This window comes from Mizuhopecten yessoensis, unplaced genomic scaffold (assembly GCF_002113885.1).
Source record: "Mizuhopecten yessoensis strain PY_sf001 unplaced genomic scaffold, ASM211388v2 scaffold11101, whole genome shotgun sequence".
Lineage (NCBI taxonomy): Eukaryota > Metazoa > Mollusca > Bivalvia > Pectinida > Pectinidae > Mizuhopecten > Mizuhopecten yessoensis.
In genome coordinates, this window is record NW_018408880.1 from 1,648,110 (window position 1) to 1,673,544 (window position 25,435).

The following is a 25,435-nucleotide window of genomic DNA, read 5'->3' on the forward strand; positions in this document are numbered from 1 at the left end:
CAATCCGGTTTTTACTAGGGGGGGGGGGGGGGGGGGGGGGGNTGTACACCATGGGTAATGTAATAACGAATTCATGTAGTCACTTGATAGGGAGACACTAAAGACGGGAAAAAAACAGGTTGGAGAGAAATGACAAGTTACAGTTCCAAAATGTCCAAATGAGGACAGCAGACCAATTCTGGTATCTCCTATGTCCCTTTCACCAAAAACACAGAACAACCCCCACTATGATTATACAGGAGGTCCCAAGTGCACGTTAGTCGCCTCAATGGGCGGATTGGTCGAGTGGTTAACACTCCTGCCTCCCACGCAGACGGCCGGGGTTCGATCCCCATGGAAAGTGTTTTTCTCCTGCCAACATAACTCCAACAACCTAGGTTGAGTATAAATTGGTCTGGGGTGGGTGTTGCGGTATCTGTGCTGTAGCATTCAAGTGAGGTGGCACTATAAATGATGTCGTTGGAAGCACGGTCCCACTACAAAGCAGAACACATTACATCTCCAGCACACACGCAGGCATACACACATAGGGAGATATTAGCCAGGTGGCATCGAACTAGCAGTTAGCTTCTGATAAGGCAGCTCCTGTGAATTCCGCAAAAATTGTATTGATTGATGTATATGCTAATTGTATTCATTGTATGCTTATGTTAACTAGATAGGGCGCTATATCAAATATTGTATATTTTTATTATCCATATCAGTGCCGGCGTACAGTAGGTATATAATTTCCTTCAACTCTACATGGGGATGTATTTTGAAGATAAAAAGACTCATGCGCAGTAACTCGTTTTATGTAATCGTCGGAAAAGCGAGAGTTGTCTGATTAAAAGGAATCCGAAGAGTGACGTCATAGAGGGCAGTATACATATATATAGTTCTTCACAGAAACATGCATTGTACAGTAATTATCGTACCGGGATCAGTCTGTTCTGCATATCTCAATATAAATGGTCATGTATATCTAATGTTACCGGCTTTTATGAGAGATAGAGCCATTTTCACCTACGGCCATTTTGAGTTACGTACATGTGTACACGTTTAAGATATTGTCGGAGATAGCATGCATATGACTCTATTGTGAGCCACTCATTGGGACTGTTAAGAAATATTTATTTGTATGGATCTTAGCATATCTAAGCGCCATTGAGGATTCCGCTATTGATCAAATAACTAAGTTATAATTAATGGCCTATTTACTGGAGAGAAAGAATCTGAAAAAAACTAAAGGGCAACAAAAAACAAATTTGCGTGACTGTTTTCTCGATTATACTCTTTTTAATTGCAGTCGATACTTACTACTAAAAGAATGAAATTCAGAATACATCAATTATTAAGTTGAATCAAATCAAGCAATAACATGTACATAGCTGATTGATGTCATCATATGATAGATACCTTCTGGGTCAATTTGACATCTCGAAGCGTTTAAAGCTTAATTATTTGAAGCTGTATGAAAAACGGCAATTTAAAAAAGCGCTTCCTTGTTTTTTTCTCATGTGTTGATACACCATTGACAGATTGCTTGAATATGTGTCTGACTTTTGTATTTCTGCATAAATGCAGGAACCTTTTCTGTTATAGTCGAATATTTACTTCTTTTACGGTACATGGGTTCAGTCTACAAGAACCTGTTTATATTTAAACATTACCAAAAGAAGCTGCATTCATAGGGCTATGAACGCAATTGGATCAGCGTTATTTTAAATCTTCTCCTCCCGCCTCGAATAGCTTGAGACAACCGTTAAAAGCAAACATTTTGGTGACGTTAGGATGTTCGGGAATTTCATTTGCACTGACGATACAGACACTTAGATATCTAAATATAATTGAATACCTACATATTCAAATCAATAATAACTACAAAATTGAAAATGTCAATACGTGTTTAAGGATTGAACGTCATATTTTTCTATGTTCATGCCGGTATGAACGCAAATGGGTTAAATACATTTTCCATGAATCCCGCTTTCAATTCTGTATAATAAGACATTGTCTAACTTTACATTTTTTTGTATAGATATTGCAATCTTTCAATTATAAGGATACCATTGGTGTCAGAGTACGCTCCTGGAAAATCAAAGTCAGTCAAAGACAAGCCAAGCTTGACCGACACCGCCCAGGGCCGAAATATCTCAAATCTAAGTACAAGTTCCAGTCGAGTGGTGTGAAAATTAAGGGGTGAACTCACCGTGATTTTTTAAAAGTCAGAGCAACCTCGTGACGTGTAAAACCGTTATTTTTATAGAAGTTTTTGTGACATGGGGAAAATGCGTCATCTTTTCCGGATGTTTTTTCACTCATTATAAATGTTGATTTTTACATTTAATCGGCAATATTGCTACATTGATTACGGAAAATGGACGTAGCTGTGTATTTGGTGTGGATTGTATATGCCTGTCTAGGATTTGTGAATGGGGGCTTGGAATCCCTGTCTGATTCAAAATATGAAGGTTTGTGACTTTTATTTTATTTTCTCATTGACAAAAACGTATTGACACACACCGCATAGAAAATGTAAATAAATGTCAATTTTCTTTTGTTTAATAAATCGCTTTTAACGTTAAGGTTCTTTAAATAACACCGTCCATTTATTTTTCAAGTCTAAATATTCAAAACTTCATTAGCTTTTTTAAAGTGAACAGTTTAAGAAAAAAATGTAATGATATATAAACTAGCGGTAGGTAAATATAGTTAAATATTGAATATTCTGGTGTGCGTTCGTTTAACTAGTTTTCATTTAGGAAACGTCACATTGGTAGAATACAAGCCTTTTAATACCGACTCGGCTAGGGAGATTTTCTCTTTGGCTCATTCGGTAGAGCGTATGACTGATAAACCAGATTGGTTTGGTTTAATTTTGTTTAACGTCCTATTAACAGCTAAGGTCATTTAAATTCAGGTCTGAGAGCTCCATTTTGAAGAATCTATTACATTCAGGTCTCATAGCTCCACTATATAGAATCTATTACATTCAGGTCTCAAAGCTCCCCTTACGGTCGTGGTAAACCAGAGGTCCCGGGTTCGACTCATAGCGGAGTTATTAAAACAAAATAATGAACTGTTACATTGGCGCCCACATAGGAAACCGGGATATATTGACAATAATATCCAGCGATGCTTTCAGAGGAATCGCTATATGACCAATGGTATATAGCACGAGTTCTTTCTTGGGGGATTTCTCTTTTAGTTCATTCCACAGAGCGCAAGACTAGTAAGCCAGAAGTCCCCGGTTCGACTCCTAGACATGTAAAACTTATGACTGATACAGAAATAGGGCACAGGGACTTGAGCATTTGTTACAAAAACGAGAGAATACGAGCTCGTATATATGATCATCTGGGCTGTTATTTTTACCGAAAGTCGATATAAACCCCTAAAACATGTAAAATTACTTTGAACACCTTAGTTAAAGTCCAAATATAGCTGTAACAAATGTTCTCAGGCCCCTGTGTAATAGGAGGGCTCACTCGGTTGGTGTACTTATTAGTGATTAAATACCAATATATAGCAATGGCAAAATTGATGAGGAGCATATCACTATAATATAACTTCAAATAAGCATCAAACTATCACTTTATCTGATTTATGTGTTCCGTATTTCATTACATGTATTTGATTCCTTACATACATGTTCACGTACAGGTGTTGTGTTTTAGGATTTCTGTTTGGTCCATTACCCGGTATATACTTTTTAATGTGTGTTCCGTTTATCGGTGTTTGGCCCATTGAATAATATAGTCAGGGACAGTATATAGAGTCCCTGGTATATAGTGTAGCACTTTATTCAACTTTATTGTTTCAATTGACCAAAACACTCCCCTCCCTCCCCCTTCCACAAAAAAATAATAATAAATAACAGACATTGTCGTTATATGTAAACGATGAGAAATTCTTCACAAGAAATTGATAGTAATAACTCAATATGACGGAAGCGATGTTTGAAATTTGTCTTTATGAATTTAAAGATGAACACAATTCAACAGCATTTTTAGTAACTGCCTCACCTTTTTTTGTTCCTGTTATTAACACATTCAGCTAAGTTCGCGGTGTACTCGTAAATGTGATAGTCGAAATGCTTTTCTATATACTTACACATTGCCATCACATGTTTCCTATCTACAGTAGGTTTAACCTTTTTATGTGAACTTCACAAATGATCTGTTGCAACTGACTGAGAATCCAAAAAATGTGTGTGTTACAATTCTTTCAACACCTCTTATGTTTTTTGATAACTGGTCAGAATTGCATATACAGTAAAACCTGTCAAATCTGAAACCTGCACATTCCGACAGCATGTCTCATTCGACACCCTTTGGGATACATTATATTAATCAGATTAGGCAGGATGTCAGAATACAAAGCTGGGATTTTATAGATTTCATAAGTAAGAAGATTATCTAGGAAGCATTTTGCTTGATTTTAAATTATGTCAGAATGTTTAGGGTCGGATTAGACAGGTTTTATTATACGTTTACAATCACATGTGTAGACTGACTATATAATTCGGTGATAAAGACCAACGTCCGATGCACAGTACACGTGCGTTTTTCGTATCAGTATAATATATTCTTTTCATAGAAGAAGGTTTTTTCTTCAGATAAAACCATCCCGGTTGACATAACATACAAACATGCGACAACAAAGGGCCATTTTCTCCACGTGGAGGTAACGCCACAAGGTGGAAGTGACGTCATATCCTTACGTCTTTTTCGCGTCAAGCGAAACGCTCTTCCCCCATCGCTACTGGTAGTTACGGAGGACGGACTCGTGGAGGATGTCTTCAGCAACAATTCAATACGGGTACGTCAAATATTATTTTATAAGTACATGTGTACAGTGAAACCTGTCTTTAGTAACAAATGGTTTAGTCAGATATGGCAATGTGTCGGTAAAGACAGTGTAAAAGACATAAACACTTGTAGTTTTGGGGTCGTTCATTATGTTATATATCACAAGAGGTTCTAAAAGTCAGTTGTCAGTAAATTCGGGTTCCACTTGATATTACAGGATGTCCTAAACGTCACGTGTCACTTCAGTCAGATTTCGCTCTGAAATTGTACGCACCTGTAATAGTATGTAAGAACGTACTAAGCACATTGAAAATGTTAGATAATTCTCCAATGTTTAACTAATGTCATAGAATACATCCAAAATATAATTTGGCATCAATTACCAAGAACGTATTGGGTAATCGGATGGTGCAGTGGATAGCGCACTTGCCTATCACCAAGGCGGCCGGGGTCCGATTCCCCGACCGGACGTGAAAAGATTGGCGGTTCAACTGCCGGAACACGTGGGTTTTCTCCGGGTGCTCCGGTTCCCCCCACACTAAGACCCGCGCGCGCGCTTACAACCGGGCCAACAAGAGTGATTCATATACGTTGAAATAAACTGTTTCACAATTGTTGTAAAATAAATAAAAGTTATCATAAGTATCTCAACCCCTTTTTTTTCTGATGTGAATTTCAATTTTGTATTTATGGTAAATTTTTTTAAACAATTGAACTTTTTCAAAGTTTTTAGAGTAAATAATATTTCACTCTTTAGAAACTTTGCTATTGAGATATCTTTTTCATAATAAAATCACGATGTGTTTATGGCAATGTCAAAATTCTGGCCTCAATGATTATCTTTGACGTCAAATTAACACACGTTGTCCAATACACCGGTAATAAATTCACAAAAATATTAACAATTCATAGTTTAGAGGGATTTAAGACAGTTTTAATGTTTGTAAATTCGATTTTTTTTCTCTAAACTCAAAATCATATTGTTATATTTGATTCATGTTGGCTTTCATTTTGTTTTGGTGTCTTCCCTAAGCCTGTTTCGGTTATTATAACTTTTGTATCGACTTTGAATTCAGACTTTGTCGCGTAAGTATTTACGACGTAGTTCACTATTTTCTAATTCATCTGATCTATTTATTCTTTTCATATGTATTTTCATCAATCGGGATTGTTCGTGGTTCTCATTCTTGTATTTCTTTTCATAGCTTCAAAGTGAGAAAACATTCTACAAAGATGAAGAAAATACTTCGGCATTTTCCATTGATTGGAAAGACGGGCAGATCAACATAATGGTAATTTGATTTTTTTTTTTTTTTTTTTAAAGATAAATAATTAAATTTGATTTAAAAATACAATCAGATTATTCTTCAAATATTATTGCGAACTTAAAAATGTCCTGAATAAATGAAATCAATCCAAATACATTGTATCTCATAATGTAATATAACGTGTATACATTTATGAGACAATACAATTTTCGCGCAAAAATTCAAACCTGCTGATAATGTTTTAATACCAGCATGGACACTTCGTTAGAGATGGTCTCCTCCATTCCGTCATATCAAGTGATGAGAATGTCGAAGGTCAGCGGTCACCAAGGTCATCAGGTGCGGGCAGAAGTCGTGTTACTCTTCCTCACTCAATGTCCAAGTCCACTACACCCATTGACCTTACAGGAGACGTCATACAATTCAACGGTAAGTCTATTTTTTATTTGTGTTTTATATTTGTTGTTTTTTTGTTTTTTGTTTATTGGTTTCATTCAATGTCAAACTTTCTGTGCAGTAAACCCCAATTCAGGTTTCATGATTTTAAAGTTGTGGGGGAAAACGAACCAATTTTACTAATTTTACATCACGTGATTTAAATCTTTGAATCAAGATAGTTAAATAGTTTCACTTTTTTTTCGATACCAACAGAAACTAAATAAATACTTCTTCTCTTATCTTTCCTGCCTTTTCTCCCCGATATGCTAGTTAATTTTTGGTTCTATAAAATATAATATTTCATAATCATCAAATAATCCCTTTTTAATTTTAATAGAAAGATATATCATTGAACAGTACAGAACACGCTGTAGGTGATGGACATTGTGTAATAAATGATAATCAAAACGTGACAGTCTGAGGTGGTTTGGGGTCACTTAGTTCGAAGATATCTTACTAAAGCGGATACGAATTAAGATATTTTAATCCTCCCAAATCTGCCCTTTGACGTATGCTTACAACATGGGAGGCTTCCTGGCTGGTTCTATAAAACATCTTTATTTAAATATAATGTGATTGAACCAAGTGTTACCCACGAGTGTCCCACAGTAACGATCGTTTACAGGTAGATTTCTGTGTAGATAAATGCATCAAAGGATAAAAGGCAGATACACGCTGATACAAATAAACAAAATTATGCTAATTATGTTGACCGATCTGCATGACTGTTTTACCGACCTGTAAGAAACCAGGAGTGGATTTCCATCAAGTGTGACTCAGTTAAACAAATGAATGTCTACCTCTTACCCACGAAATGAAAAAAAAAATGTAATCAATTTATTGCATACAGTTTGTGTAAAAATGTAGACAGGACAGGTGTTCCAGCTTCAAAAGCCGACAACATAAAATAATAGACTTGAAGACAAGACGTGTGTGCCAAGCATTTCAAAGCTCTACAACAGGTTTGAGACATGAAACATATTTCACCTGTTTAAAATCCTGACGATAAAACGACACATAGGCAACATTGAAAAGAAAAATCTGCTCAGCTCCTAAAAACCTGTCAACAACGAAATAAATGTACCTTGCTCCGAAAATCCGGACAAAAACAGCCTTTTGGACTCGAAATTTGTCAAATTTGCTTTAGAACACGACGACAAAATTAGACATAGAAACAATATAGACAAGACAAATCTGCCCTGTTCCTCCAAACCTGACAACAAAAACATGCTTAAAGGTAAGAGAGAAGTGTCGAGATCCTAAGAAATAAAAAACAATGGCAGAAATAGAGAAACAATAGATCTGCCCAGTTCCTCAATTCCTGACGACAAAAATAGAACTAAGGACGAGAAAGGCTTGTCTAGTTCCTAAACTCTGTCAACAAAAACAGACATAGAGATACGATAGATTTGCACAGTTCCTTAAAACCCGGCAAAACAGACAAGTGCGAGTCTAGCTCCTTTAAATCTGACAACAAACACAGGCACATAAACAAGGCAAGCATGGCCAAGCAAATGATATACCCACATGTACTAGCCTCGTCTGTCAATACACCTATTATATTATAGGTGTACTGACAGACGAGGATACTACCTGTGATATACATGTGTGTGTTGCCATGTGCTGTATTTTGTTTCATATCTCAAGCTGAACTATGTAACCTTCTCCCTTACAATAATCCAAACCTATTTCAGAAACAACAGTAGTCACTGAACGACGAAGGCGGAAAAGGCAGTCAGACGGTTCACAGCAACTGTACGTGGAGTATGTAGTGGTCACAGACTACCAGAACTACCTCAAGTAAGTACAGGAATATCCAAAACTGATATCTTCATTATCTTTATATCCAAAACTGATATCTTCATTATCTTTATAACCAAAACTGGTATTTTCATTCTCTTTATATTCAAAACTGATATTTTCATTCTCTGTACAACCAAAACAGATATCTTCATTCTCTTTATAACCAAAACTGATATTTTCATTATCTTGACATCCAAAACTGATATCTTCATTATCTTTATATCCAAAACTGATATTTTCATTCTCTTTATAACCAAAACTGATATCTTCATTCTCTTTATAACCAAAACTGATATCTTCATTCTCTTTATAACCAAAACTGATATCTTCGTTCTCTTTATAACCAAAACAGATATCTTCAATCTCTTTATAATCAAAACTGATATCTTCATTCTCTTTATAACCAAAACTGATATCTTCATTCTCTTTATAACCAAAACTGATATCTTCATTCTCTTTATAATCAAAACTAATATCTTTATTATCTTTATAACTAAAACTGATATCTTCATTCTCTTTATAACTAAAACTGATATTTTCATTCTCTTTATAACTAAAACTGATATCTTCATTATTTTTATATCCCAAACAGATATCTTCTATCTCTTTATAACCAAAAACTGATATCTTCATTATCTTTATATCCAAAATTAATATCTTCATTATCTTTATAACTAAAGCAGATATCTTCATTCTCTTTATAACTAAAACTGATATTTTCATTCTCGTTATAACTAAAACTGATATTTTAATTCTCTTTATCACTAAAACAGACATCTTCATTCTTTTTATAACTAAAAGAGATATCTTCATTTTCTTTATATCCAAAATTGATTTATTCTTTCTCTTCTAACTGATTAAAATACAGATCGTCATTTAACACTACGTCTGAACGATTTGGGTGATAAATTAACATTTTTATTTTAACCAGATTGCATTTTCGGATTAAGCTTTCAAGTCAAAGACTCATCTAAGTGTTGCATTGTGTGTTCATTTTAGATATTATATGGTTAAACCTTTTGTTAGTATTTAATAAAACATAAACAAAGCTATCTATATATTGTCATACTTTCCCTGTTCTAAAAGAAAAATGATGAAAAACAAAAATGAAATTGTCGTAAATAATTTAACCGGATTTTCACTCAATTGCTAAAAATAACCTTTTGAATATTTAAACTGAATGTTCATTTTTTCATGATACATTGTTCGGTAGAAATTTTGTAGTTATTTTTTTTTATAATAAATTATAAACAAAACTATCTATTGATTGTCATACATTCCCTGTTCTGAAAAGTAAAAAAAAACTGAATAAAAAAATACATAAATAAATATATCATAATTCAGTTTATCGCATGGAAATTGAAAAAGAAATCTGTATATCATTTAGGAATAGACAAAAGACTTAGAATATAATAAGAGACGGGTTCGAACATTTCCATGTCATATTTGGTTGTTTTAGATGGAAGACGGATATCGTTGCACTTAATATGACTGACACAGAAAAGGATTTGACCGCAAAATACAACATGCTTGAGTTCTATCAACATGTAGTACATGGGGTAAGTTTGATAGTTTTAACTCGACTTACATAGATAGGAAACATTTAGATCGTGACACACTGTTAGAGGTAGAATTTGTTCTCAATTGTAAGCATGCATCCTTAATTGTTGAAAAACTGTGTGGACAAGTTTGGGTTGTCAAATTTTCGGAGCGATCCGCTCCTTTTTCAAGACACAGTGAAACAGAACAGTTACATGTACATACAAATCATATTACAAGAAGATAGAATTGATATACTATAATTGAAAATATAGCTATTATATAAAACCAATAGTCCCCTCGGCTAAAGACAGCGAAGGCAGCAATTAAGCTGAGAGCATCGCGGACAAGGAAAACTGATTAGGATGTATCTAAAATGCCTTTTAGGAAAGGTGATAAGGACGCATTTGAAAAGTAAAGCAGATTTAACTTGTTGGTAACACCATAAACATTTGCGTTTGTTGCGTTTTCTTTGATAAATAAGGTTATACATTAATTCATACTTTGGGACTGCCTTGAGGATAGAGAACAAGCTGTGGTTTACACAATACAAAAATATGCTCTTCTACTCGCTATTTCTATATATCTATATACATATTTATTCTTTCAACCTCACTCTCAATGTTTGCGATCGGAAAAAAAGAAATTAAAAATGATGACAGACATTTAATGCATCCTAGATCTTTAAACATTTCACACTTAAAAATCACCTGGATTCCCTTGTGTTAAGCATAGTTGGATTGACCTTTGGTCCTTGTTGTCTTTTGAGCTTCTGATGATGTAGCTGCCTTTTAAATCAGTTTGTATATACATATTCTCTCTAGTGAATTAGCCAGTTTTAATGACACAAAATAAATTATTTACATCTGTCCGATAATACATTTATAAAGAGGTGGAGGCAAACAATGTTAGTGAGTTGTAATGGTCGATGACCAGTCCAACAAAATCTACAACAATGTGTTTGATCCTAAGCCTCTGTTGCACAAGGATGTAGAACAAGTGATATGCTGATAACCTCGATATGATATCAATCGGTGTTGGTTTGATTACGCATATTTTTTTTATTTTTTTTTTCATGTTTTTTTTTTTTTATGCATATTGTTACTCATAAAAATACTTGTTTGTTTGTTTTAGTCAGTGTTATAAACATAGATGCTACTAATATATCATTCATGATGATTGGTTGTGCATTTTATTTATTCAAGTGAGTTATACATAGATTTATGATTCTCAAGTCATAACCTACAGGATTCAATCACAAGAACAGAACCATACTGTTAATCACCGCTATTTTTGTAGTTTTGACATTACTCATATTAGGCTAGTTTAATTGTTTTTTCTTGCTCGCACTGGACTGTTTCTTATCTTAGGATTTTTCTTTTTATCTTAAAAAACCCATCCCTACTTTCAATATAAGTCATAGTTACAGGTTTATCATTGGTAAAATATCAAACGATAAGGGAATTGGTGACAGTTTTGTTTTTTGTTTTTGGTCAGGAGAGGAAGATTTTTTTCAATCAAATCTTGAAAAAACGAATTCCAAATGTCTTTTTAAGCTGTAAGGCCTTATCATTGACGAAATAAAAAATATAAAGGCATGAGGAATATTTTTATATCAATTGGCTTGATACCGTGTATTTTTTCGCTTCAGATGGACGTAATCTTCAAGACTCTTTCTAGCCAGAACCTGCAAGTAGAAATTGTACTCACCGGCCTTGTCATCTGTAATGTAAGATAACATGATGTTTTAAGGTTTTTAGAGTGAATGCCCTTGATTGATTATAGTAAGGGTTTTCCTGATTGATATAAAAACCAAGCCATTAAATTGAACTTCACAAGAAATATACTCATTTTCACATTTTTTGTGAAAGGTAACATGTTTGTTTTAATTACATATTCACTTATGTTTTTTTCTAGGAATCAAATATCTGCCCCTGGTCGGAGAAACACAGGATCTGTTCCGACTGTGATACTGTTGACGATAAGGAATGTCTGTTTGAGTTTTCAAAATGGAGACGAGATGTGCTCAAACGCTTACTGGATCACGACCATGCCACATTGTTCACGGGGTAAATAGTGATAAATTAAAGGCTAACAAAATAAATCCTGATTAGACAGATTACCAATGTTAAGGCTATTACAACGAACCCTGTTTGTTAGTTCTCATATTTAGAATGATTCAATATGTCAAGGTTTTTCTTAGACATGGATACTTATTTTATCAATTGGTTGATCTATTCCCATGTCTTTGTTGATCAATGACGTCAGTCTATTACAACGAAATCTGCCTTTTTCATCCTAGAAGTTCCATGGGTTACGCTCATTTACGCTCTCTGCAGAGAATGTAAGTGAACTAATTATATAAACCCTTGGAATTTCTGGGTTTCTTTTTTACTACAATATTCAATATGACTGGGAATCAAGGTACATATGTTTCTGTTTTACCAACCAAATGCTGTAGATCTAGACATGTGTCAACTTACACGCTGTTGGCGGACTTACATAGCTCACTTCTGAATCTATTTTCAAGTCATGGGATAGATACATACTGTTGTTGATCAATGAATCATGTAGTGAGGTGAAATTGTTGATTAATTAATTACAAATGTATGATCGTTACACTTGCCTAAATACTTTTTCAGTATATCAAACATCATCTGTTTCCAAGAAATTTTCCTGGATTTTCAGGAGACACAATACGTTTTATAACAGGTGCAACATTGGTGTAGGATTGGTTTGGTTTTATAAGGTTGAACGTACTATCAACAGCTTAGGTCACTTAAGGACGTGCCTCCGTGTGTGTTGTGTAAGCGTGAGTCTGTGTATGTGTGCTGGAGGCAGGGTATGTTGGTGTAATTGCCTCCTTGTGATAGCGTGGATCTGATGCCGACTTTATAGTGCTATCTCACTGAAATACCATTCCAAAGGCACATAGTACAGCATTCCGCCGGGTCACATTATACTGACAACGGGTAGACCAGTTGATTCAATTCCCTAAATGCTGAACGTTCCGGAACACATAAAATCATCCCCAATATTTAGGAGGTTCATGATGTCTTGTCGTTTGTTTTGGTGGCTTCTTACTTTATTGACTTTCAGTTCTGATTTTTTGCTTTATGATTTAAAGCTGAATTATGTTGTTTTTTTGTTTACACCTTTTTTTTCATTCATTTTTTTTTAGTTGTTATAAATGTATATGTTTTCTAAACCATACAGTTGTGGTTGTATAACATAATCATCAAATATGATTTATTCCATATGAATTGTATTATTCTTTCAGATATGATTTATACTACAAACTAATGCAGTCTAAAAAGACAGTTGGTAAGTTGAAACATTAAACCGAACTAGGAACAATCTAAAATTTCGTGTTAAACTGCTGTTATATTTCCATGTAATTTGAAGTTCCAAAAGTATATCTAAGCTAGTCAATACCAAGAGTAATTCTGTTAGGGAATATAATATACCATGAAATCATTATTGATTTATGCTATTTTTTATTTGTTATAACGTTATCACGTACCTTTAATACCCTTGATGTATAATAACACTATTTGAGCAGTCATTTGATGAGTATGCGATTGTGTCCTAAAAATTACGGGGGAATGCAAACAATGCAGAAATGTGATGTTTAACAAAGGTAAATCATATGATACCCAGAATCTTAATTTCTTTTACATTATGTCTTGTTTTTAAGAAACTTTATTGAAGATGAACGTAGAACACGCACATTTGATAACTTAAACTCGTTTGATGTCATTCGTATGTAATCTTGAGATTTTTTATTTATCTATTGCGTTGACGTGTGTTTCAGGTCTGGCGTACATGAGTAACATGTGTCAGAACGGTTCGGTGTCTCTAGTGGAGGAGAAAAGAAATGCCTTATCTATACATATTGCTGCACACGAGCTGGGACATAGGTAACACTTACATTGTTACACTCTACACCTGTAAATATATGTCCTATTTTCCCCGAAACACACAATTTTGCGTTAATTCGTGAATTGAATCAGCTCGCAAATATTAAAAAACCAACAAGGCCAAATCGTTCAATGTTTGGTTATATTTGTGTGAAGTCAAGTTTTTCCTCTTACATATTAGAAAAAATCAAATTAGGAATAAACATGCATGTCTAGAGATCCTGAAGTATCGTCCATAGAAAAAACATACAAAACATAACGGGTCATGGCAAAACGTGTATCTGTGCTTCAATGAATAACATGTCTATATAAGTAATATTTTTCTATGATTGAACACAACTTTTTCATATTCTTACATTTGAAATATTGATTTCCAGTTTTGGTTCCCACCATGATGGTAATGTGGTCGCCGAAGCGTGTCCAGAAGGAGACAAGTACTTGATGGCCCCAAGCATGCTAGGGGTGACTGATCCCACAGAAGCGAGTCATCCGTGGTGGTTCTCTCCTTGCTCACGGACCGCCATATACGACTACATAGAAAGTCTGGACAGGTAAGTTATTATTCACTTTAGTGGAACCTCCGTAGTCTTGACATTTTGGTGCCAGTGTCCAGTAGAACCTCCGTAGTCTGGACACTTGGTTCCCATTTACAGTGCAATATCTGTGTTTGGCTTTTAAGGTCTCGGTGGCCAATGAATCTTCGCGTATGAGTCATGCAATGGGGAATTGTATTGTAGAACTTTTGATATTTGTTTTTCGGTTTTATCTGGATATTTTTCTTCGTGTTTACAGTTAAATCTCGTCTGGACATCTTAGTTTTCTGTGTTCAGTGGGTCATTGTTAGTCGCAACAATGTGTAAGCTTTTGATTTATAGTCTAAATTCGGAAGGTTGGAAACTTTTGTTTCCGTATAAAAGGGAACCTTGTCAGTATGGTAGATCGTTATGTGTGTACAATTGAACCTGGTAAGTATGTTTTTTGTTGATATCTTCGGGTAGTTAAATCTCGGCAGTGTACACTTATTGTTCGGTATATATCTATACAGTAGTCATCTGGTAGAATGTAAACTATTTTTTTTTATCTTCAGTGGGTGTAATCGCGTTTGTATGGAAACTTTTATATGTTCTTGTACCTTTGGACGTCGGTATTTTGGTCATTTTGGTTTCTGTTGTAAAGCCACTGCGTTAAGTAGATCTTATGTAGTCTGACCTGTTATTAGAACTCGTTAAGTTGAACTAGTGTAACTCTGTTGCTTTGATTTTGTGTACATTTTATCATGGTTTTTGTTTAAACAGGAAGGGCTTGAATTGTATGATGAATGTTCCTGGCCTATATAACCCGCGTACAGAAGACGGAGCGGGACTGACTTATCTTCCGGACGACCAATGCAGGGCACAGTATGGCAAACGATCTGCGGTATGCAGGGTAAGATGATCGTGAAATAAAATCCGAATTCAGTACCGGATTCAGAAAAAAGAGTTTTGGGGAAAGGTGGTGCAAGATTTTTGATCGAGTTTGAAAATCTCGAAATGCGGCTTTGTGTGAAGTTTTGGGGCTCGGAAGTTGAAAATTATTACAGCTTCAATCGCTAAGCGTGGACGCCAAATTGTCATAACTAATTCTACCATAATTTGCTGCAACAGAAATTATGTTATTTTTTATGATACAAACAAATATAAATTGATTTTAGTCATACTCTAAACAAAGTAAGGCAAAAGAAAACATGTAAAACTAATTAAGCTATATTATTTCCCGTTCTTTACAAAAACATTATATATAAAAATTCATTCAGCTGTAGTACCCCACACTGTTTAACAGTATAAAATGATATTAAATGTATTTCATCAAGGCATATGTCAGTATAGGGAATTTGTCGTGGACTCGTCATTTGCCCACATATTCAAGAAGAATGGAAGTATATTGTAAATGGCGTATCAAGACATACACTATGACAATTGGTGAAATTGTTGAGTAAAACATAAATTAACGTAAAACACATTTAATTACGCGAATTGTTGCACGCAAAACGCATTGAATGTTGCAAATAATAAAACAAACCACATAGATGTACTTTTTAAGGTAAAGGTACCAACAATTTAAACTATTATTATCGTTGTAACTATAGTAACAAATAACTTATTACTCCTTTTCACATGGTGCAGCTTATTTTACAGAAATATAGTTGTTCGAAAATAAAAAGTTTGAAAAAAGAAATAAAAATGAAAACAAAAAAAAATGACGTCATCATAAAAGAATGTCCAATTTATAGGTAAAAAAGTCTATGAAAAACTTTACAGGAGAAATACCTCTCAACCAGAAAACAACTCCTCTTGGTTGTTTCATCTGCTATATAGAAGGTGAAAGAGGGACTATTCAAAGAAAAACAACTATCTCTTCACGGTGTTAGCTCTTGCAGTGGATGCCTGTCCGTTCAGTATCAATGTAAGAAATGTTATCAAAATTGCTTCACATTTGCATAACAAGGACATGATGTTAATGTGAAGTATGATATCTGAGGGTACAATGGCATGTTATGAATGCATGGGTGTACCGGTGCAGTTTACAAACCAGGTTTAGATGCACTTAGGTGGTCTTGTTATACTCATAAACAGTTATAATGTCCAGCAAAAATACATGTCTTCATTCTGGAAATTTTATATTGTAGGAATATCATGTGGACGCCTGGAGCAGTATCTGTTACAGCATGGCGTGTCGTATCCCGGGGAAAGGGGAGTGCACTCTCATCTATCCCCACGACGGTACACCCTGTGCGAACCTGAGGGTAAGTATGACACTCAGAAGAACTCCATTAACTCATATTTTAAAACTCTGTTTGATAATTTAAATTATGCTTATTATTACTTATTGCCCGCATCAGGCAAATTATTTCAACATAAATTATATAAATACGCGAAAGGAATGCTATGAAATATGCTGTATGTTAGTAAGTTTAAACCATATTTTATTCATGTCAATAAGTATCTACAATTACATAGACATTTAATTCTGATGATTAGGAAACAAGTACTATTGTACTTATACATAGTCCTTCTCATCGTTTATAACAAGCTTAGCTGATAAAACATGTATAACTTTGCAGTGATAGCCTAAAAATGTAGATAAGAAACTGTTAAGAGAAAAAGATAGAACATGATATTAGCGATAAAGAAAGTAACTGATGGAGTTTCACTCGGTTGGATGGGTAGTTAAGTTTACATGATACCTTAATGTAGTTAAATTCTAATTGCTTGTAAATATTCTGGTTGATTTGATAAAATTTTGAGTAGCTATAAAAATGTTTACATTTTGATCATACCAAACAGTTATAAATCAACACTTAATTGGTAAGGTAAAGGAGTCAAGTATCTTTGGCGTGATTCAATGTGATTAGTACAAGATGTATGTTAAGTATCAGTCATATCGGTGCACTGTTGAAAATTATTTACGTGAATAATGTATTTGAAAAGCCCAACCTATTCTTTCCTGAAAAATAGATAAACCACTTATTCATCAATGTTGAAATTAAATTTCATCTGTAATGCTTCACCAGTATTTGAAACTCTGATTACGAAAATGTTTGTGAAGTTGGCATTTTTGTTTGTCTCTTTTAACGCCTTAAATATTTATTCTTGGAGGAAATATAGCGTTTGCGAATCCTCAGTGATGCAACAATTTACATAAATGTGCTTAACTGATAACTTTTTACCTGTAGTGAATGCAATTAAGTGTAACATAAAAAATCTGATCATTGAGATATTTTAGAAAAAAAATGTTCATTTATTTTACAGTGGTGCCAGCAAGGCAACTGTATATACAGTGGAAATACACGTGACGTTGATGGTAAGTAATTCTTTCAGATGAACAAAATCAATTTTGTATGATAAATATAATCGATTTCAAAAAAATCAATATCTTTATTATGAGTTTTGGGAAAATGATGGTATTTGTGATGTATTTTACTCCGACTTGTGATAAAAACGTTATGTTGATTTTATATTTTAGAGTTGTGTCCCCTTGGTGATGACCCAAACTACGTCTGTACGTCATCAGACTGTGATGGTTCAGTACGAATGAGAGCGCACTGCTGTCAGACATGTCGACACATGATAACTGTCGCCATGACAACTTCCACAGTTACCACAACAACACGCGACACTACGAAAACATCAACAGATACTACGACTGTCACGACAACACCACATGTCACTACTATTGCCACAACAACACCATCTGTTACCACAACGATGGAATCTACAAAATCAACTTTGACTGATGATGACGTCGGCGTCATCACCACAACGCAACAAAATGCAACCACTTATTCACCCACGGATGTAAATAAATCAATATCTTCAGGCACGGTCAAGCCTATAGTCTCGTCCACGCCTACAAGTCATCCAATGTCCTCAATACTTTCTACGCCCACAAGCCAGATATCCCCTATCAATCAGTCTGAACCTACACAGCAAATGACACCGTCAGTAACAATGGATCGATCAGATATAACTGGAAGTACAATTTCATCCACCAACCAACCACCACGTTCTACCACTGGCAGTATACTTCAAACCTTCACACAGCCACCACCTCGAACAACTCTCAGTACACTTAAAGCCACCATACACACACTTCCTAAAATTCAAACTACAGCAATTACAAACTTCAATCAAACCACTATTGGTACAAATGATATTGAAAACCAAACAGATAAATCTATGACTACGCCACCTCAAACCACTAAACAACGTCCAACCACTGTGAATTCACATGCAACGTCTCCTGATCTGCATAAGAACACAACGGACCTAGTCTCTTCAATGCCTTCTCCTGAAAACTCTATTTCACCAGAACCAGATTCAACTACTGCAGGTTCTTCAATTATAAATACTGAATCAGCATCATCTATCACTACTAAGCGTTCACCAACACATTCAACACCGATTCCTACCACTCCGGAGATTTTCAATACATCTACAGATTCAACAGTGGATGTAACACTTAGTTCAGTTGTTTCAATTTCAAATTCAACAGATTCAATAACGAATTCATCAGTTTCAAATTCAACAGATTCATTATTAAATATGAATAATTCAACAATTGATTCAACTGTTACATTGGGCAACTCAACAGATATTACGAATGTAGAACAAACAACTCCTCTAGGATCATACACTGTAAATGATTCAACAAAATCAGAAAATTCAACTTTCAATTCAATACAAAATTCAACCGCTTTACCGGGTAATAGTGCACCTGGTAAATCTCAATCTACAACCGACAGCACTAATATGTTTGAAACAACAAGGACTAACAAAGTGTCCTTTGAACCAACGACCGAGAGTACCAGGGCAGATGGAAACCTGTTGAATAAGGCATCAGATATCAATAATTCAAATTTGTTTGTACTATTCTTCTTCGTCTTAACCAAGTTGCTACGCTGGTCAAGGATGGGTTAGAATTACAACATGAAATCTAACCACAACTGTACATATTATGCGGAACATAAGTTATTTGTATTTCGGCTAGTATAACAATGCATTGCAGTCAGTACATATAAGACTGTTCATCGAAATGATTATCCGAACATTCTAATTGAGTTTATCGACTAAAAGATAGTTTACAATAAATTATACTTTTTCTTTTAGAATTTTTCGTAAGGTTAATGAATTGATGTGGACACGTGAAGGCATATACATGGACGTTTGTAACCTCGTGTTATAGGTCTAAATTGCCCAAGTCCAGTCACATGTTGTCTGCACTTGTCATACATAAGGGAAGAGGGGGACTTTTAAAGAGTTTTGTAAGTGTTGATTGGGCAAAACAAACTACACGCGCATGTATTATTGTCTAATAGTACATGGTTTACTTTAACCGGTGAAAAGTATCGTTATATCGACAGCGTCGTGTGATAGTCTTGATTAAAAGTACTGTGATATTATTTATTTATTATTTTGTTACGAAACAACTGTAAGTTTACACAGTTTTGATTTCGTGCAATATTCTTTTCGTGGTTTTGTAATTTTCAAGTTATTTGTCGCTGTACATGTATTATTTCGTTCATTTCCAAAAGAGTATTTTGCGGATTGTGATAAATCTTTGGATTCCTTTATCTAAGGAAATAACACTGCTTTGATATATTGATGATGAATTTTAATTGGCTTTTTAAACACAGGGGCGTGGCAAGATCCCCAAACCCCACATTCCATACACATATATACAGACCGCATGGTGGGGGATCTGTGCCACGCCAATGTAGTTATAAAATATGAAGGATGCATTACTTTGTAAAGCAATCATAGATTCAGAAATAAATTGATGAATATACATACACCTGTATTTTGTTCATTTACATGTACTTTCATTTTGTTTTCTTCAGCAGAGATTATATTTTGAAATGGATATACTAAGTCATTCTCTGATTTTAAATACTGTATACAGTGAATCTTTCGCTTTGTCACACATTCGTCCTACGCCGATAAAATTCAACTTGATCATATGTTCATTTCGCCCTTTACGTTTGAAAACTATGTTAATCATGTTGTAAACTAATGTTGGTTCTGAAGATAAATTCGCTTGCATTGCGGAGGGCGAAACGTAAACTACGGCAAAAGTATCCTGGTAACGTATTTCTGTTAAAAAAATTAACATCATGAAAATAAAGAAGATGTTTTGACAACGAAAGCCACATGTATTTATTTCCGACACAAATATGTACAAAATTAATAAACCAGGCAGTGAATATATGTTGCGTATTCATATGCTATCTTATAGATTATTTTCTTTAGCAGATGTTACATTTTAGAACACCGATATCAATCGATTTCTTAATCGTAAATTCTAATCTTATATTACAGATCATACTTCCATTCAGAAATAAAATATCAGGAATAAAAAATGAGGTTATCATACGTGATATGTAGTTGATCCACTGACATCAGATCAGAAAATAGTTAATACATAAATATGTGAACACAGTAATAACTTTTACGTTATGTTTTCTTAAGAGGAAAGGAAATATCAAAATAAAAATATTAATTTAATCAATGATGCAGTTTCGGTAAACAATAAAACATGATACAAACTAAATCCAAACCAATGTTATTATGGTGCTAAACGAATATTTTGCTGAAACACATTTAGTAATAATACATTTGGTTAAATCCGTGTTGCGTTGACTCGCAAGGCCGGTCTGTCATAAAAAGAAAAATATCTTATGACTTTTTATGTATTCATATCAAAGTCAAATATATTTATTATATTATAGCTTTGTTACCGATTATCAGTCTAGAAAACGATTGACAATAGATGCGTCCTCAACAGCTGATTACAAACCAAACATTTCGTTTTTTCTTCCTTTGGTCGTTTGTGAACAACATGATTTGAAATGAGTTATCTGAATTCAACTCAATTCAAGTTTATTTGGTAAAAAAGGTACAACAACATTTTCATACAGTACCCAATACATGTTTTGGCACTAATAATGTATATGGCTGATTACATTATAAAACATATTAATGTAAAATTATATAAGTCTCTAAAAAAAGTTATCACACTTTTAAAAATTACAAGTTGAGTAATGGTTATGCCTACGAAAAATAAAATAAGTAAAATATATGATGCCCTTAAAACCAGGATTACCCAGAAAGCCATGAAGCTTATTTCCACTGGGGTCCATTAAAAGACACATAAAGACTCCTTAAGTAAAAATTACTATAGTTATTATATTTTGAAGATAACTGGTTGTAACTTAAAACACATTATATCGAAGTACAGCACCCATATTGTGTGCACACTCACATATTCACATACACACATACAAAAACATATATATAGAACATATTACGTTAATAAAATACAATTATCTTATCCTGTTCTCTTTTTAGTTTTACAAAAAGATGTTTTTTGATCGCAACTTTGAACTCTGAAAGTTGATACTTTGAACTCTGAACCTGTTAATGTGATAAGTGTAAAAGTAAGGGAAAGGAAATTTCAATTTCATTTGTTTGAAAGTGAAAAGTTGTTTATATCTTAAAGGCAGGAAAGAGTACTCAGTTCTTAAAAAATGTCTCCACAGATTTTAACATTTATTTAGTAAATAATATCATTTGTTTTTTACAGTAAAACAAAGCGATGTGATCATATTACTACCGTAATTCACAAACGCAGAACGAGGTCTATTGCCATCTAAAGCTATAATAATCACACTGTTAATGTTTTCAAATGAAGACGATTGTTTCGTCCACCAATTGACATATTTATTTGAAGCAGTAAAAAAAGCTGTATTCGCAAAAAAGGGGTAAATAATCGCAATGCTTACAAGATTTTTTAATTTTTTTTACACACCATACTTCCAGAAGTTACTAAAAAATAATTTACATATCATACTGTTAAAAGATAAAGTATGTATTCATTTTACACACCATACTTCTAGAAGATAATATATATAATTTACATATCATACTGTTAGAAGAAAATGTATATATTTATTTTACACATCATACTTCTAGCAGATAATATATATAATTTACATATCATACCGTTAGGAGATAATGTATATATTCATTTTACATACCATACTTTTAGAAGATCATATATATAATTTACATATCATACTGTTAAAAGATAATGTATATATTTATTTTACACACCATATTTTTAGAAAATAATATATATAATTTACATATCATACTGTTAGATGATCATGTAAATATTTCTTTTACACATCATACTTCTAGAAGATAATATATATAATTTACATATCATACTGTTAGAAGATAATGTATATAAAAACAAATTTTACACTGCTAGCAAGATAATGTTTAACAATATCATATACGGAAATTCAAAAAGCTGTTTGAGTATGTATCATTACATTTGGGCCCGTAAATCCAGACACTACCCTCCCCTTCTTCAATCTCCCCCACCTCTCCCCTCCACTATTATTTCAGTAATTGTCGGAACTACCGGGGTTTAGATAAACATACTGTTTAGCTGCTACTTCTTATAAAAGCGTTTTGATGTTACTTAATGCGGTTTATGTATTCAATTTCTCGAATATTTAGGAAATATTCTATTTTTGCGATTTCAGATTTTCACAATTGACCTGAAAAGACATTTCCGCTAGGAATGTTATTCACAAAATGAATGATAACACATATTTAGTAATTGTTTTATGTGTTAAGTGAGTATTCATAAAATATCATTAGAATAAACGAAGAAAACAAATGTGATTTGCTATATATCCAAATTTTCGAATAAAACAGATGAGCCGATAGCGACTGCCCGATGTTTCTCTTAGAACTAGTTATGAGAAAATATATATTTTAAAAGAGGAGGTTTTCGCGGAGGGGAAATTCTTGCGTTTTTTTGCTTTGAGTAAATTAGCGCGAAAATATGCACTAGCATAATATATGTATAAATGTTAATAAAGAGATTATTTAGATTATATTTACATGGTATATAAAGACTTCTGAACCATTGTCAACGCGACAATTTCCACACCGCGAACAGTTAACAGAGTTACAATCTTCAATCTTACAGATTCAGGAGAGCAGTGTTTGAATGGTAGTAGTCACATGATCTCCGTGGCACAAAAACATTAGATTCCAACACCACCGCGATTTATTTCTATTAAGTAATAATTCAATTCAACACTGCACGGCCTTGTATATTCGCTTATGTTACTTTGCGAGATCAAAACATTTAACAGTTGCAGTCTGCCTGTTATGATACGTATGAGCATTCAGGCCACAAACGAAGTTTCAGAAATGGTACAAGATTTTGCCAGCAAAATCCACTTGATAGTATTGAAGAATGATCATCCTGACCACCCAAGAAATTTCAGGAAATAGTACAAGATTTGCCATAGCTAGAATCACGATAGTATTGTAGAAGCTTCACCTTGTCCAAATCAGTAACAATCCAGACGATATTGTCCTGATCCAAACCCATCGCACTGATACACGTGCTGTCGGAGTGTATAACCGAAATGTGTTTCCCCTGATCACTGACAAGGTGAACAAAACGTCTGTCAGCTATAACCAGGCTTCCATGACTGTCATACGAAATATACGTGGGCTCCAAAATCGGCATGTCATCTGTGTATTTGAACAGTATTTCGAAGTTTTTGTTCATGACAAGCACCTGTCTCCGAGGAGTGTTTTCATCGGATACGCTTAGATCCAAAATTGCGATATTTTGAGAAACCCTACATTCGGAAATCTTGACTGGATTGTGCCCATTGAAATTTTCCGTTCCTGACAATTTCGTAGAAATTATCTTTCGGCCAGCAAGTGTGAATTTGGTGAGTTTTTGATTGGTTCCGATCAGGATGCGATTGTCATGTGTCGCACACAGACAAACGGGCCTGTCGTTGGTGAAGAATTGGAAACGAAAACATGGATTTTTTGACAGCGAGCAATCCATCACGGACCAATTGTCCGCGGAACAGGCCCAAAGGGTTTGTGTGGTCGGAGAAACACTAATATCCCTAATTCTCAGGTTGGAGCTCACCCGTGCGTACACGAGGCCGTTCCTGTGCAAGAGAATTACACCTTTCATGTCAGAATAAGTCACCCAAACTCTATCATCTTGGTCGGTACATATGGTATTTCCAAAGTTAGATGAAACAGCGCCTTCAGTTATCACTTTAGCTTTTGGTAGTAGTCTATTCTTGGATGACACAGGTTCTGGCTGGGAACGTTTCTCATGCAAATGTTTGTTTGTCTCTGAATGTATTGATCTAGTTGTAGCAAGGTCATTCGACAGAGTAGACCACGACGAACCTGAAAATATGTCAGGGATTGCATCTCTCTCGTGCAGATCGACATGTTCAAAGGTACCAAATGCCTTTTCAAGGTTTTCATAAAAGTGGTCATTTGGAGTAAACCTGACACTTTTAAGAGACGGTTTGAATGGATATACTAAAGCATCAGGAATATCAAAGTCGTAGATCTCAACATCACCTCCAGTTTGAAGGAACTCTTTACATTTTTGCAAATGTTTTTCAAAACTTTGCAGCCTTTTATGAAGTTTTTCCTTGAAATTCTTCAATTCCAAAGCATTTTCTTCTTCCAATACTTTATAAAGTCCTGTAAATTTTGCAATTTGAGCGTCTATCTCTTCTTTCATTCGGTTGCCTTGTTCCGTCAAATGTATGATATGATTCGCAAAATGTTCAGAATTATTTTTCAGTTCATTGTCTGTCCAATCCAACTCATTTCTGACTTCAAGTAAATCCTTTTTCTCTATATGCTCAATAAACTGCTGAATGTTTTCTTTCTTCGCTGCTATTTTGATACTTAGGTCTCCCAGAACGTGGTTCCTATGAACTGTATATAGACACTGGAGACATCCAAGTTCATTACACGTTTCACACTCGAAAATCACCTTGTTTCCATGGTGATAAGCACAGTTGGATTGACCTTTGCTCCTAACTGCCTGTTGACGTGCTGATGGTAAGTCGGCCATTTGAATCAATGTGTGTAAGTTAACATGTTCTGTCGAGTAAATAAGTAAGTTTTACTGGCAAAGCAACACAACGTTGACGTTTTATACCTAACCGTTTGTAATAAATAATACAATTTTAATCAAACAGGAAGATAACAATTTTAGTAAATTTGATTGGTCAATGGCTTGTCCAATGGAAGTGGTAAATAGTTTATAGTTAATGTTT

The 25,435-nt window shown here is 34.3% G+C and overlaps 2 protein-coding genes across 2 annotated transcripts; one reads left to right on the forward strand and one right to left on the reverse strand.

Moving 5' to 3' along the window:
• Nucleotides 1-2,219: 2,219 nt before the first annotated feature.
• Nucleotides 2,220-20,373, forward strand: LOC110465837. The gene is made up of 15 exons (XM_021521945.1): nucleotides 2,220-2,453; nucleotides 4,601-4,803; nucleotides 5,999-6,085; nucleotides 6,313-6,490; nucleotides 8,194-8,299; nucleotides 9,762-9,861; nucleotides 11,493-11,570; nucleotides 11,759-11,910; nucleotides 13,122-13,165; nucleotides 13,656-13,761; nucleotides 14,139-14,312; nucleotides 15,057-15,186; nucleotides 16,427-16,543; nucleotides 17,550-17,601; nucleotides 17,764-20,373. The coding sequence occupies exons 1-15, from the start codon at nucleotides 2,360-2,362 to the stop codon at nucleotides 19,215-19,217; spliced, it is 3,075 nt and encodes a 1,024-aa protein (XP_021377620.1). The 5' UTR covers nucleotides 2,220-2,359; the 3' UTR covers nucleotides 19,218-20,373.
• Nucleotides 20,374-23,601: 3,228 nt separating this feature from the next.
• Nucleotides 23,602-25,230, reverse strand: LOC110465820. Its single transcript, XM_021521924.1, has one exon. The coding sequence runs from the start codon at nucleotides 25,228-25,230 to the stop codon at nucleotides 23,602-23,604; it is 1,629 nt and encodes a 542-aa protein (XP_021377599.1).
• Nucleotides 25,231-25,435: the final 205 nt, after the last annotated feature.